Source organism: Phyllostomus discolor, chromosome 9, assembly GCF_004126475.2.
Source record: "Phyllostomus discolor isolate MPI-MPIP mPhyDis1 chromosome 9, mPhyDis1.pri.v3, whole genome shotgun sequence".
NCBI lineage: Eukaryota > Metazoa > Chordata > Mammalia > Chiroptera > Phyllostomidae > Phyllostomus > Phyllostomus discolor.
The window spans coordinates 36,977,371-36,990,338 of NC_040911.2; the positions used below are offsets into that span (position 1 = coordinate 36,977,371).

The 12,968-nt window shown below is 39.4% G+C and overlaps 1 protein-coding gene across 2 annotated transcripts in view; it reads left to right on the forward strand.

Moving 5' to 3' along the window:
* The window catches only part of OSBPL1A (oxysterol binding protein like 1A), a 208,100-nt gene that overhangs the window by 74,346 nt on the left and 120,786 nt on the right, over nucleotides 1-12,968 (forward strand). For both annotated transcript variants that reach the window (XM_028523968.2, XM_036009197.1), the window contains exon 14: nucleotides 5,229-5,310. In XM_028523968.2, coding sequence (XP_028379769.1) covers nucleotides 5,229-5,310 — 82 coding nt within the window. The remainder of the gene's footprint in view (nucleotides 1-5,228; nucleotides 5,311-12,968) is intronic.

Genomic DNA, 12,968 nt, shown 5'->3' on the forward strand with positions numbered 1-12,968 from the left:
TCCTGTTCTAATTGTTTACTTAGTTGCTTTGGTTTTGCTTTAGGTGTGGCTGTTAATATTTGTGAGTTTGCTATCCTTTTACTATACATGTCTTTTCTTTATCTTCTTTTCTTAGATAAGTCCCTTTAGCATTTCATAAAATAAGGGCTTGGTGATGATGAACTCCTTTAACTTGACCTTATCTGAGAAGCAGTTTATCTGCCCTTCCATTCTAAATGAGAGCTTTGCTGGATAGAGCAATCTGGGATGTAGGTCCTTGTCTTTCATGACTTGGAATATTTCTTTCCAGCCCCTTCTTGCCTGTAAGGTCTCTTTGGAGAAATCAGCTGACAGTCTGATGGGAACTCCTTTGTAGGTTACTGTCCCCTTACTTCTTGCTGCTTCTAGGATTCTCTCGTTCGTTTTTACCTTGGCTAATGTAATTATGATGTGCCTTGGTGTGTTTCTCCTTGGGTCCAACTTCTTTGGGGCTCTCTGAGCTTCTTGGATTTCTTGGAAGACTGTTCCCTTTGCCAGATTGGGGAAGTTCTCCTTTATTATTTGTTCAAATATGTGCTCAATCTGTTGCTTTTCCCCTTCTGATTCTGGTACCCCTATAATTCGGATATTGGAACGTTTAAAGGTGTCTTGGATGCTCTTAATCTTTTCCTCAATTTTTTGAATTCTTATTTCATCATGCTTTCCTGCTTGGTTGATTCTATCTTCCTTCTGGTCCACTGTATTGTTTTGAGACTCATATTCCTTCCTTTCACTATTGGCTCTCCTCCGCGTGTCTTCCTGCATCTATTTTATGGTAATCTGCATTCTTTCATCTAAATTTCGTCCAAAATCAACCAGTTCTGTGAGCTTTCTGATCACCAGTGTTTTGAACTGCGCATCTGATAGATTGGCTAATTCTTGGTCGCTCAAAAGGATGAGTCCCGGGGGACTGATCTGCTCTGTTGAAAACATTTTTTTTTTCCCCCTGTCTCTCCTTTTTTTTTCCCGTCTGGTTGCTCTTGTTACGGTGGGGGGCGGAGCCTTAGGTGTTCACCGGGGCTGTACGCCCCAGTTGCTAGATTATGACGTTATATGTGGGGGCGGGGCGGGGGCGGGAGCGGGGCGGGAGAAAACAATGGCGGTAGTTCCGTTCCCCTGGACTCAGACCCTTGTCTGGGCTTTTGGGCCTCGAGTTCTGCCGTGGTCCACAATCGCTGCCCCTCTGGGTCTGCCAGCCACAGCTTGCGTACTCAGGGATCACCGCTGCCTTCTTGCACCCCCGGATGGCTTTTGCGCCGATTTCGCGCCAAACCTTCCCCCAACCTCCGCGCGCCGCCGACCCGAGCCAGCCCCACGCCCGCCCGGCTGGTCTTCTCCTACCAGTCCGGATGAATGCGTCTACTTCAACTTCTTGGCTGCCCAACTTCCATTCAGATAAATCCTCTGCGGGATCTGGGTGTTATTCTGATAGTAAATTATTGTTGTAAATTATTGGTTTTCTAGTCTTGGTTGTACGAGGAGGTACGGTGCGTCCACCTATTCCTCCATCTTGCCGGAAGTCGCCTTTCTTTATATAGATATATTTTTTACTTTATGTAGATATCTATTCCAAAATAAAACTTGAAGGAGATTACAGAGCAGGACCATACTCATCACCAGGAACCAAGAAGAATAAATGTGTTATGGATTGACTTGGATTGAGGGAAGATGTAGCATGGGGTTATCTTTGAGGTGGATTTGGCTGGAGTTAGGAAGACTCAGAGATGGGTATGGGGTACCAGTACTTGCAACAGTGGCAATTTTCTACAAAGAGCAAAGTTAGCATGGTTCTACAATCTATTTTGTTAAAAGTTTAATATATCAAGGTATGATTTTTATACAATCAACTAAATGCAATTTATGTCTTCAGTTTGTTGTGTTTTGACAAATGTGTATGCCCTGTGTGACAACCACTGCTGTCAAGACGTAGAACATTTTCATCACCTCAGAGACTTCCCTTGTGCCCCTTTCCAGATGATGCCCTCCGCCACTGAGGGTCTTTCTGTTGTTACAGGCGAAGGTGACAATGCCTGTGCTTGACTTTCAAGTAAATGGAATCATGCTGTATGTGCTCTTCGGTGCCTGTGTTCTTTCACTCACTGTGCATCAGCAGTTTGTTGCTTTCGATTGCTGAGTAGAAGGCAGTCTGCTTCTGTTCTTTCTTTGCCACGTGTGGATTGTCTGTAGCAGATAGCCTGGAATTAATTACCTCTGTCCTACTTTGCCCATTCCTCCTTAGATGACCACCTCTTCGGTACACATTTTTAAGTTGTCCTGTAGGACAGGGGTCATAAAGTAGTTTATCATCAACTTAAATCAGATAAAACCAAAAGCTGACATCTGGGTGGGCAGAGGTAGGAGCAGGAGATCTGACTTGTGAGTGTGGCTCAGCTACTCCCCTGGGGACCCCTAGGTGTGACCCTGTTCTTGTGTTCTGTGCACAGAAAACATGGTTTCAAAACATTGCCACACTTTGACTATTAGAACATTGCTCATAGTGGGATATCATTTATGTAGAATAAATAAAAATTAAAACCTAAAAGAATTTCCTTATTTCCCATAAGGTTAATGGCATAGAAGTAAACAATGAGACCCTGTGCTGGGCTCTGCAGAGTTCAGAAGCATTAACCATCATAAATAGACTTTTAGGTTTTCATGATATAACCAATAGCTAAAAGGACATTATAGCAAATTGGAATGTGTTATGTTTTATTGTACATCCTTCTGTTCTTTTTAATACCAATTAAGTGCTACCAATTGTTTATAACAGAAGAAACTTTCGTACCTAACTAAAATAGTGTCTGGAAAGTGAACTTCTCCAGCTGACCTATTATGTACCTTTTAGACCTAGTAAATCATTAATCAAGTAAACTTGATTTGGTAACTGTTAGTTAGATAGTTGAAGGAAGGTGAATGTGATTCAGGTATTTGAGGATGATGCTGTGGAGAGTGTATCTTACCTTTAATTATAAACTCAGGAGCTATCATGTTTATTAGAGATTTGCAGTCTGCAAATGAATCCAGTTCTTTCTTTTCTGTATCTAGCTCTCACCACAAAAAGGAAAACAATAGTGTTGACTTGACCCGTGGGCAGGAGTATTAAATATGTATAGAGAGAAAATGACAATTCTGTATTAATAAGTTATGAGTCTTACATTTGGTTGCAGTGCATGTTTTCAGTGCCCCCAGATGGACTTTTTTCCTGCCTTTAACCTGTATTCATGCTGTTTGAAAAAATTATCCAGCATGCCATTTTACTTTCTGAGGGGTTTTAGATGGCTTAGTGTAGGTATTCTGTCTCTCCACACACCCCCAAAAATGTATTTTTATATTGTTAGAGCTCTCAAAAACAGAGTAATGTAGACTTTCAAGAGAACATTGCTTGTCACTAATGAGGTACCATGACTAGTTCTGCTGTGGCTAAGCTGAACTTCAAAAGCACTAAAAATTTTATAAAGAGGTGAAAAAGGAGAAAAGGGCACTTACCTCTGTCACCTGGGCACATAGGTCTGATTGGGGGGACCAAAAATGTTTAGTGGTTGGCTCATCGAGAATAGGAATACAAAGTGGGAAGATTCATAAAGCTAAATATAGTATTCTACCTATAAGAGTATGATTCTCATACTAATAAGGTCAAGGTTCTCAGAATAAATACTTCTTATTGCCCTAACCAATCAACTTTGCAATGACAATTTTCTTGCTTATTCCTCCACTGTTTAAAGGGAAATTATAAATAAAATTAACTCTTAAAGTTACATTGTTAATATAATAAATGGATTTATCTGACTTCTATTTTGGACTTCCAAATATATACTAAAATGAGATACAGCTTACATCATAAAAGTGCTTTGCTTTTAGGGATCTAAAAATGGAGAAATTTCAAATTACAAAGAAGGATGCTTTCTGTAATTGACTTCACATTATTTTTATAAGCTTTTTCTTACTAAGAAAATGTCCTTATTTGCCTGATTATGTGGTGGCTGTGTGCACTTAGATTGCTGAATGAAAATCAGCTTGGGATTTCTACATGTTAGTAGCATCTAGATTTTTTAATAGTTTTTAAAATACATTAAGAAATATATTTTGTAATTTCTCAATGAATTTAATCAAGTCCTTTAAAAGTGTTAATCAAAGAAATCTAACTCCTCAGATATATATGGTTTATTGAGTTATGAGGAATAATTAAGGCAGTTGCATGGTATCTGTACAACTGATGTTGAATGTATTTAGAATTTAGAAATACTTATTTTTATTAATCTGTATGTGATTAACTAAATGTTATTGGGTTGGCCAAAAAGTCCATTATATTTTTCCTGTACTATGGCTCTAGTAGCACTTAGTTGTCTTTAACTTCATTCAAAGCAATTTTGTTAGATTGTATTGTGACAGTTGTCATATCAATGTGCATTAAAAAAACATAATTGGTGCGTTTTTTTGTGCAGCCATTTTAATATTGAACATGGGAGAACATATGCAACATTTCCAACATATGATGCTGTTTTATTTCAAGAAAGGTAAAAATACAACTGAAATGCAAAAAATTTGTGCAGTGTGTGGAGAAGGTGCTATGACTGATTAAATGTGTCAAAAATAGTTTGTGAAGTTTTGTACTGGAGATTTCTGGCTGGACGATGCTCCACAGGCAGGGAGACCAGTTGAAGTTGATAGCAGTCAAATCAACACATTAATCACCAACAATTAACGTTATACCATGTGGGAAATAGCCTACATACTCAAAATATCCAAATCAATAAAGTTATTGATGAAAGTGAAAAATATCTTGTACTTTACAGAAAAAACTAAATGGACTTTTTGATCAACCCCAAATATTCAGTTTTTAAGGAAACTCTCTTTTACCATTTTCTCTGTTAGAAATATGTCTTAGCTTTTATAATGTATCCACCTATGAACTAAAGTTTTGATAGAAACATTAAAGTGTCTGTAATATGCCCTGGCTGGCATAGCTCAGTGGATTGAGCACGGCCTGTGAACCAAAGTGTCACAGGTTTGATTCCCAGTCAGGGTACATGCCTGGGTTGCAGGCCATGACCCCCAGCAACTGCACATTGATGTTTCTCTCTCTCTCTCTATCTCCCTCCCTTCCCTCTCTAAAAATAAATAAATAAAATCTTTAAAAAAAAAGTATCTGTAATATACAAGTATTTTATTGGCTTGTTTTAACTTTGTTTTCTTTTTGTTTTCTTTTTCAGAAAGCACAAACATGCCAACAGAGACTAGATAGGGAAATTTCCAGCTTTCTCAAAATGATTAAGGAGTGTGACATGGCTAAAGGTAAAAAAAAAAAAAAAAAAAAAAAAAAAGACAAACGCTACCAAAAACCCTGCAACCTGTTATTATAGATGTTGACTTCTGTAGTTTTGTTAACTCTACATTTTAGATAGTTTTGGTTTGAATTTAGCACTCCATTTGATAAAACTATCATGAAATTTTAAAAGGGCTATTTAAAAATTCTACTTATGGAGGGGGCTTGCTTTATATATTAAAATGATTTTATTCTATTAAGAACAAGACAAACAAAATCAAAGTTAAGAACTTCTGGCCAGGATGGAGGCGTAGGTAGACACACTGTGCCTCCTCACACAACCAAAAGAAGGACAACAACAATTTAAAAACAAAAAAACAACCAGAACTGACATGAAATTGAACTGCATGGAAGTCTGACAACCAACGAGTTAAAGAAGAAACATTCATCCAGACCAGTAGGAAGGGTGGCTGGGCAGAGAGGACTTGTGGCAAGGTGGTGGCTGGCAGACCCAGTGAGGTGGTGGATTGTGGAGTGGGGTGCTCAAGGCTGCAGCTGGCCAGCAAGGCAGCAGCAGGCGGATCCAGCATGGTGGCGGACTGTGGACTGGGCAGTTCCACATTCATGCACAGATAAACTGGGAGAAACAACTGGGGAGCGAGACAGAACTCTCAGCCTAGTGCTCCAGCACAGGGAAATAAAACCTCAAAACATCGATTGAAAACACCTGTGGGGGTTGAGGTGCCGGGAGAGACTCCCAGCCTCACAGGAGAATTCACTGGAGAGACCCACAGGCTCCTAAAACGTACACAAATCCACTCACATGGGAATCAGCACCAGAAAGGCCCAGTTTGCTTGTGAGAAGTGGGGAAAGTGACAAATCCATCAGAGAGCGGAGCAAGCACCATTGTTCCTTCTCGGAGCCCTTCCCCACATCCAGCATTACAACCCAGAGACGTGGGTTACCTCTCCCTGGTGAACACCTAAAGATCTGCCCCTTGCTATGTAACAGGTTTGTCAAGACAAACCAAATGGCCCAAAAGAGAGAACAGATCAAAGCTCCAGAAAAATTACAACTGAGCGATGAAGAGATAGCCGACCTATCAGATGCACAGTTCAAAGTGCTGGTGGTCAGGATGCTCACAGAATTGGTTGAATTTGGTTGCAAATTAGATGAACAAATGAAGGCTACGTTAAGTGAAATGAAGGAAAATGCACAGGGAACCAATATTGATGTGAAGGAAACTGGGACTAAAATCAATGGTGTGGACCAGAGGGAAGAAAGAAACATCCAACCAGAAAAGAATGAAGAAACAAGAATTTGGAAAAATGAGGAGAGGCTTAGGAACTTTCAGGATATCTTTAAACTTTCCAACATCCAAATTATAAGGGGTACCAGAAGGAAAAGAGGAAGAGCAAATGGAAAAGTTATTTGAGCAAATAATAAAGGAGAACTTCCCCAATCTGGCAAAGGAAATAGACTTCCAGGAAGTCCGGAAAGTTCAGAGAGGCCCAAAGAAGTTGGACCCAAGGAGGAACACACCAAGACACATCATAATTACATTACCCAAGATTAAAATGAAGGAGAGAATCCTAGAAGCAGCAAGAGAAAAAGAGACAGTCACCTACAAAGGAGTTCCCATCAGACTGTCAGCTGATTTCTTAAAAGAGATCTTACAGGCAAGAAGGGGCTGGAAAGAAGTATTCAAAGTCATGAAAGGCAAGGACCTACATCCAAGATAACTCTATCCAGCAAATAGAGTAATTATCATTACTCTAATCAATTAGAATAGAAGGGCAGATAAAGTGCTTCTCAGATAAGATCAAGTTAAAGGAGTTCATCATTACCAAGCCCTTATTATATGAAATGTTAAAGGTACTTACCAAGAAAAAGAAGATAAAAATATGAACAGTAAAATGAGAGCAAACTCACAATCATTAACAGCCACATCTAAAAGAAAAACAAAAGCAAACTAAGCAAACAACTAGAACAGGAATAGAACCACAGAAATGGAGGTCACATGAAGGGTTATCAACAAGGGAGTGAGGGAGAGAGAGGGGGAAAAGGTACAGAGAATAAGTAGCATAGATGGTAGGTAGAAAATAGAAACGGGAGGGTAAGAATGGTATAGGAAATGTAGAAGCCATAGAACTTATATATATGACCCATGGACATGAACTAAAGGCGGGGGGAATGTGGGTGGGAGAGGATGTGCAGGGTGGAGGGGAGTGAAGGGGGAAAATGGGACAACTGTAATAGCATAATCAATAAAATATATTAAAAATAAATTTTAAAAACTAAGTTAATATTTTGAGGCTGTAAATTCATGTTGGTTGTGTAATAAGAATTCTGCTTATAAATCATAGAGCCCTGGAATCTGGAGTCGAACTGTTTTGGATTTGAACCTTTGTTCTGCCTCTTAGTAGCTGTTACTTTGAACAGTTTAGCTTCAGAGCCTCAGTTTCCTCATCTATAAATGAGGGAGTTAGTTGTTTCCAGGTATTGACTTTTTGTGATTCAGTGAATATATATGTGAACTTGTGTAGCTAATGATTAATCTACTGTTCAACTTTTTGTGTCTTTACTTTCCATTAGTTATGAATTATTATGAGTTGACTATAACTAATTCAAAAATCAAAATACCCAATATAAAATGCAGTACAAAAAATAAGTAGTGAAAAAATTATTACTTTATAAATTAAAAAGTTGTTTCTTCGACTATGATGTCTTTATAAATAACTACTAAAATAATTATTAAATTGATAAATTTTATTTTTGAAAAGAGATTTTTTTTTAAGATTTTATTTTTAGAGAGGGGAAGGGAGGAGAAAGAGAGGGAGGGAAACCTCAGTACATGGTAGCCTCTTGAGCGCCCCCTACTGGGAACCTGGCCCACAACCCAGGCATGTGTCTTGACTGGTTAATCAAACTGGGGACTCGGTGGTTCACAGGCTGGCACTCAATCCACTGAGCCACGCTAGCCAGGGCTATTAACTATCAATTTAAATCATGAATTAGTTAATCAGTGAACTCCTAGGTTCAGTTTATCTGTGCCCAGAGAATGAATGTGAAGAAATGTTAATGTGAAAGGAACTGAGCATAAGTAGTCTGTATCTGTCCAGGTGTACTTTGGGCATCCCTTTGCTTCAGTTTAACAGACATTTATGTCGGTAATGGTAGCTTTGGGAAGGACAGCAGTTGGGTCATTTTGATTATTAATTGTAGGCTGGACTATTGTGTTAGTTAGCACTGTTTATCCTCAGTGGGCTTTTTAAATAATAGCAGCTTTATTAGAATAATTCCCATAGCCTAAAATTCACCTATGTGAAGTATAGCATACAGTGGTTTCTAGTACATGCACAGATTTATGCAACTAAGACCATTAGTGAGGTTGTAAAACACCATAATCTTTCCCAAGAATCATCAAAGAAGAGTTATATCAACATTTAAAAGATACAGAACCAGAGTAAGATGAACCATATCAAATTTCTTAACTTGCACCAAAGAAAAAAATTATAACTACAATCAAATTAAGTTTTTTTAAGCCCAGAGTCACATCTCTTGGTTCAGATTATCTATAAATCAGGCCACTCATAATGATGACGTGCATTACTTGTGCTCTTAGAGATATGCGTAATGTTTAGGACCACAAAAGAGGTGTTTTATTTTGGACAATGCCATCTAGGAACTTGGAGATGTTCGACTGTCTGGCAACCCTATTTCATATACCTACAATAAAACTCAGTTGATTTATATACTGGCATTATAAACATGATTTTTGGAAGGTTGATGTAGATAAAGAAAGCTACATCCTATATAAATAGTAAGTAAATAGGGTTAAGGTGATTTCATGAATGGAATCGGAGAGTGGAAGGAACAGAGTCGCTCTGAGTGCCAAGGGATTGTACAGAATAATCTTGCACCATGTGTTTTATTAAAGGAAGCCGATAGAGATGCATCCTGCTCCAGACTGCCTACGTAGTTTGCCAATGATGTCTCAAGATGAAACACTAAAATGTTTGTGGAATGAGTCCAGATCTTGTGGTTGAAAGTGTCTTATATTTTAGTACAAAATTGTTTGAACTTTAAGATGCAGTTACCTTCTTTCACATTCAGACTTCACCCATTAGAGGTCAGCTCTTATCACCTCCGACCCTGGTTACTGTGGCAGCCTGCCCTTTACACTCCCTGCCTTTCATCCCTAAAGGGAATGGAATCAAAAGACATTCAGGAACTCTTCCAACTCAGCATCTGTGAAATACTGCATTATTGCTTGCCAGGTTAATTTTAGAAAGGTGCTTTTTTGATCATGCATTTTCTGTTGAAACAATTTTTTATGGGTCCTTGGAATGATAGAATAAAATGCAAACTCTTTATCCTGGCAATTAAGGATTTTTATAGCCCAGTCACGACCTAGTTTTTAAGCTTTATTTGTAATTATTCTCTTCCATGACCCATGTAACAAACCGTTTTGACCAAGTACCATGTCCTCAACTGAAATACTACTTTCATTTTCACGAGTGGCTCTTAAACCTAATTTCTCTCTGGACGAGTACCAGAATTCATCTGTCTAGCAATACATTATCCAAGGTCCAAAGAGTGCAGTATCGAAATCTCTAGTATTCTGTCTTTACCAAGAGCCTGGTTGCAAAATCAGTTAAAATCATCTAAACTAATAAAACTTGTGGAAGACTTCCTGAAGGCTAGGTAGTCTCTGTTCTTCCATACAACCCTAAATCCACCGTTAGATAGCCACCAGTTTTGACTGTTATAAATAGTGTCAAATTGTGCATTAAATGGGATCACATCACTTCATTAGGGTTTTTGGGAATGGGATTTGTGGTGAAAGTGTATTAACATTTTGAGTCTATTACTACATATTGCATTTACTTTTCAGAAAAGATATTTTACTTCACATGCCATCTTTAATCCATATACTTTATTGCATGTTACTAAATGTATATAATCAATATACTTTATTGCATATTCCTGTTTAAAGAAATGAGAACTTTTTCAGTTATTTAAAAAAAAACCTTAAAGAAAAAGCACTTCAATCTACTGGAAACTCATAAAAATCCTAGACTTCAAGTAAACACCCTTCTTACCACTTTCACTGTAGCCACCATCATCTCCCACATGGACTATTAAAACTACCTCCTAAACCGGCCCTCAGATACTGCCCTCACCCCTACATGTTCTCCCCAGGCAGCCTTCTAAAACGTCAGTGGGTGATGGCCTTTGTTTAAAACATCCATTAGCTTACAGGCTGGCTCACTTAGAAGGAAAGACAGAGTCATTCTGATGACCCGCAAACCCTGCCAGTCCCTCTCCCTCAGTCAGGTCCTCCTGTCCTAGTCTCCTCTGCTGGCTCCTCCAGCCTCAACGGCCACCTACTTGTCTCTCAGTGAATCCGGGCAGACTCCCACCTCAGGCCTGAGCTGTGCTGGTCCCCTGGGATGAAAGGCTTTTGTCTAGGTGACTCACTTCCTTAGCTCCCCAGGTCCTTCCCCAAACAGAGCCCTCTGACTTCTCTTCCCACCTGTTCTGTTTGCTCTTGCATGTCCATTTCCTGCCCTGCTTGCTGCTCTGGAGCCTTGGATCACTACAGACTTCATTCCTGGGGTTTCCTTGCCCTCCGGTTCCTGAGGGCATTCAGCAAATGGGAGTTCCTGTCCGGGGATTGGTTGGGGTGGGAAGGAGCAGTAAGTCAGGGAACCTCCCTGTTGCCTCCAGCTGGGCTGTTGTCTGACAGTGCTGCTGGGTCCCTCCACCTGGCCCATGGCTCATTCTAATGACGCCAGCTCCCACAGGCTTAGCCACACTGTCTCCTTCATTTGCCCCTTTATGCAGGATGGTAACTGTCCTGCATGCCAGTCTCTGTTAGTTCACTTGCCATCCTCCCCTTTGTGCATAATGTCTTTTAAACACTTTTTTCAGGTCCCCTTGGAACTTGCCAGTTCCTCCCCACCAGGACCCTTACTGATACCTCATTCTGTCTAAGCTTTCAGTTCCCCTCAACACTTGCTATCCCCCCTTCCTTGCTTTATTTTTCTCTTTGTCACTTATTAAACTTCTTATATATGTATGTGCAGTTGATTGTCTGCCTCTCCTATTAGGAAAGAAACTCCATGAGAGCAGGAAATTTTTGTTTTATTCGCTGATTAATAGAGCTGGCACCTTAACAGTGCATGGCACATATGGACACTGAATATATGTGTGTGTGTTTGTATGCATGTATATAAATATAAATATATATATGTATGTATGTTTTGAGTGAATGAAATGAATGACCTACTTATCTAGCTTATAAATTTACAACATTTCTCCTCAACTCAGGGATAAGTCAGTACTAAGTTTGTTCTGTCAAGTTAGTAAGTATAAGGATGGAGAGAAACAAAATAGGGAAGAAGCCACCTGCTGGTATGTTTTGCATTCCTCACCACTAGGGTTCACAGTTACGCCACTGGTTTTATATCCTCCTCTTTTCCTCTGGGTTCCGCTCTTTTCTAACTGAGGAAAATCTTTAAGGCTTTGAGGCACTGTGAGTGGTAGAATCTCTGCCTTATCTAAATCTCTGTTTCACTCTCACTGGGTTATAGTTATCCATTACCATTTTGAAGATATGACTCCAGCTCCTCTGGCTCCTGATATTCTAGTAATGATTCTGTGGTAGACAGCCTTGTCTTTTTTTTTTTTTTTTTTTTAATGTTTTGTTGCTTCAAAGATCTTCACTTTGTCTTTGGCGTTCTGCAGTTTTATTCTGTCTCTAGGTTTGATTTTTGTTGTTATGCATATATGCTGCTGGAGACTCTGTTTTTAAGTTAAAGACTCAATCCTTATCTCCTTTAGTCTAGGAAATATCTTCCCCATTATCTGTTTCTTCAGACTTGGCTTCCTCATTCTTTCTGCTCTCTGCTGCCAGAACTTCTCCTGGACACCTGTTGAACCTCGCTCTTTGACCTCCTACCTCTTACTTTCTCGTTTCTATTTTTTTTCCTGTGTTAAATACTAAGTAATTTCTTCGATCTATTTTCTAGTTTTAGGTTTTTTTCCTCAATTGGATCTATTTTTCTGTTTAATCATTTGTCTGATTTTTGTGACTGTATTTTATAATTCTAGAAATTCTGGGTGGTAGTTTCTGAAGTTTTTACGTTTCCTGTAGGGACATATTTTTTTTCATATAATATGTATGATTTTATCCATAATTATTGAAACATATATTTAAAGCCTTTTTTTAATGTTTTTGTATATCTCAAGTAGTAGTGAAGTAATTCTGTTGTTTTGTCTGCTGTCCCTGGGGATGGATTGTTCGCCTCACAATGGATTATGTAACTTTTCACTGAGAGCTCATCTCCAGGGGGGCTTGTTTTTTCTGCCCCCTGGATTATGGAAGTGTCCCTTCCTGGTAGTTTTGTGTCCCTTTCTGCTAGGGCTAGGCAGGTTTTTCTGGTTCTGGGCTAATCGTTTTCAAGTTTGATTCCATACTTAGGTGGGGCACAAGCTAGGAATTTCCATTTCTCACAATTCCCACCCCGAGCAATAGGCAGAAAGTGCTGTTTTCCACTGCGTCCCTGAGCACAAGGCAGCTTTTTCATTCCCTCATACACTAGGGGTCGAGCCCTGCCTGAGGTCTGGCCCCTGTGCTCTGTGAGAGCAGAGCCCTGCCTCTCCGGGGTCTGTGTTCCA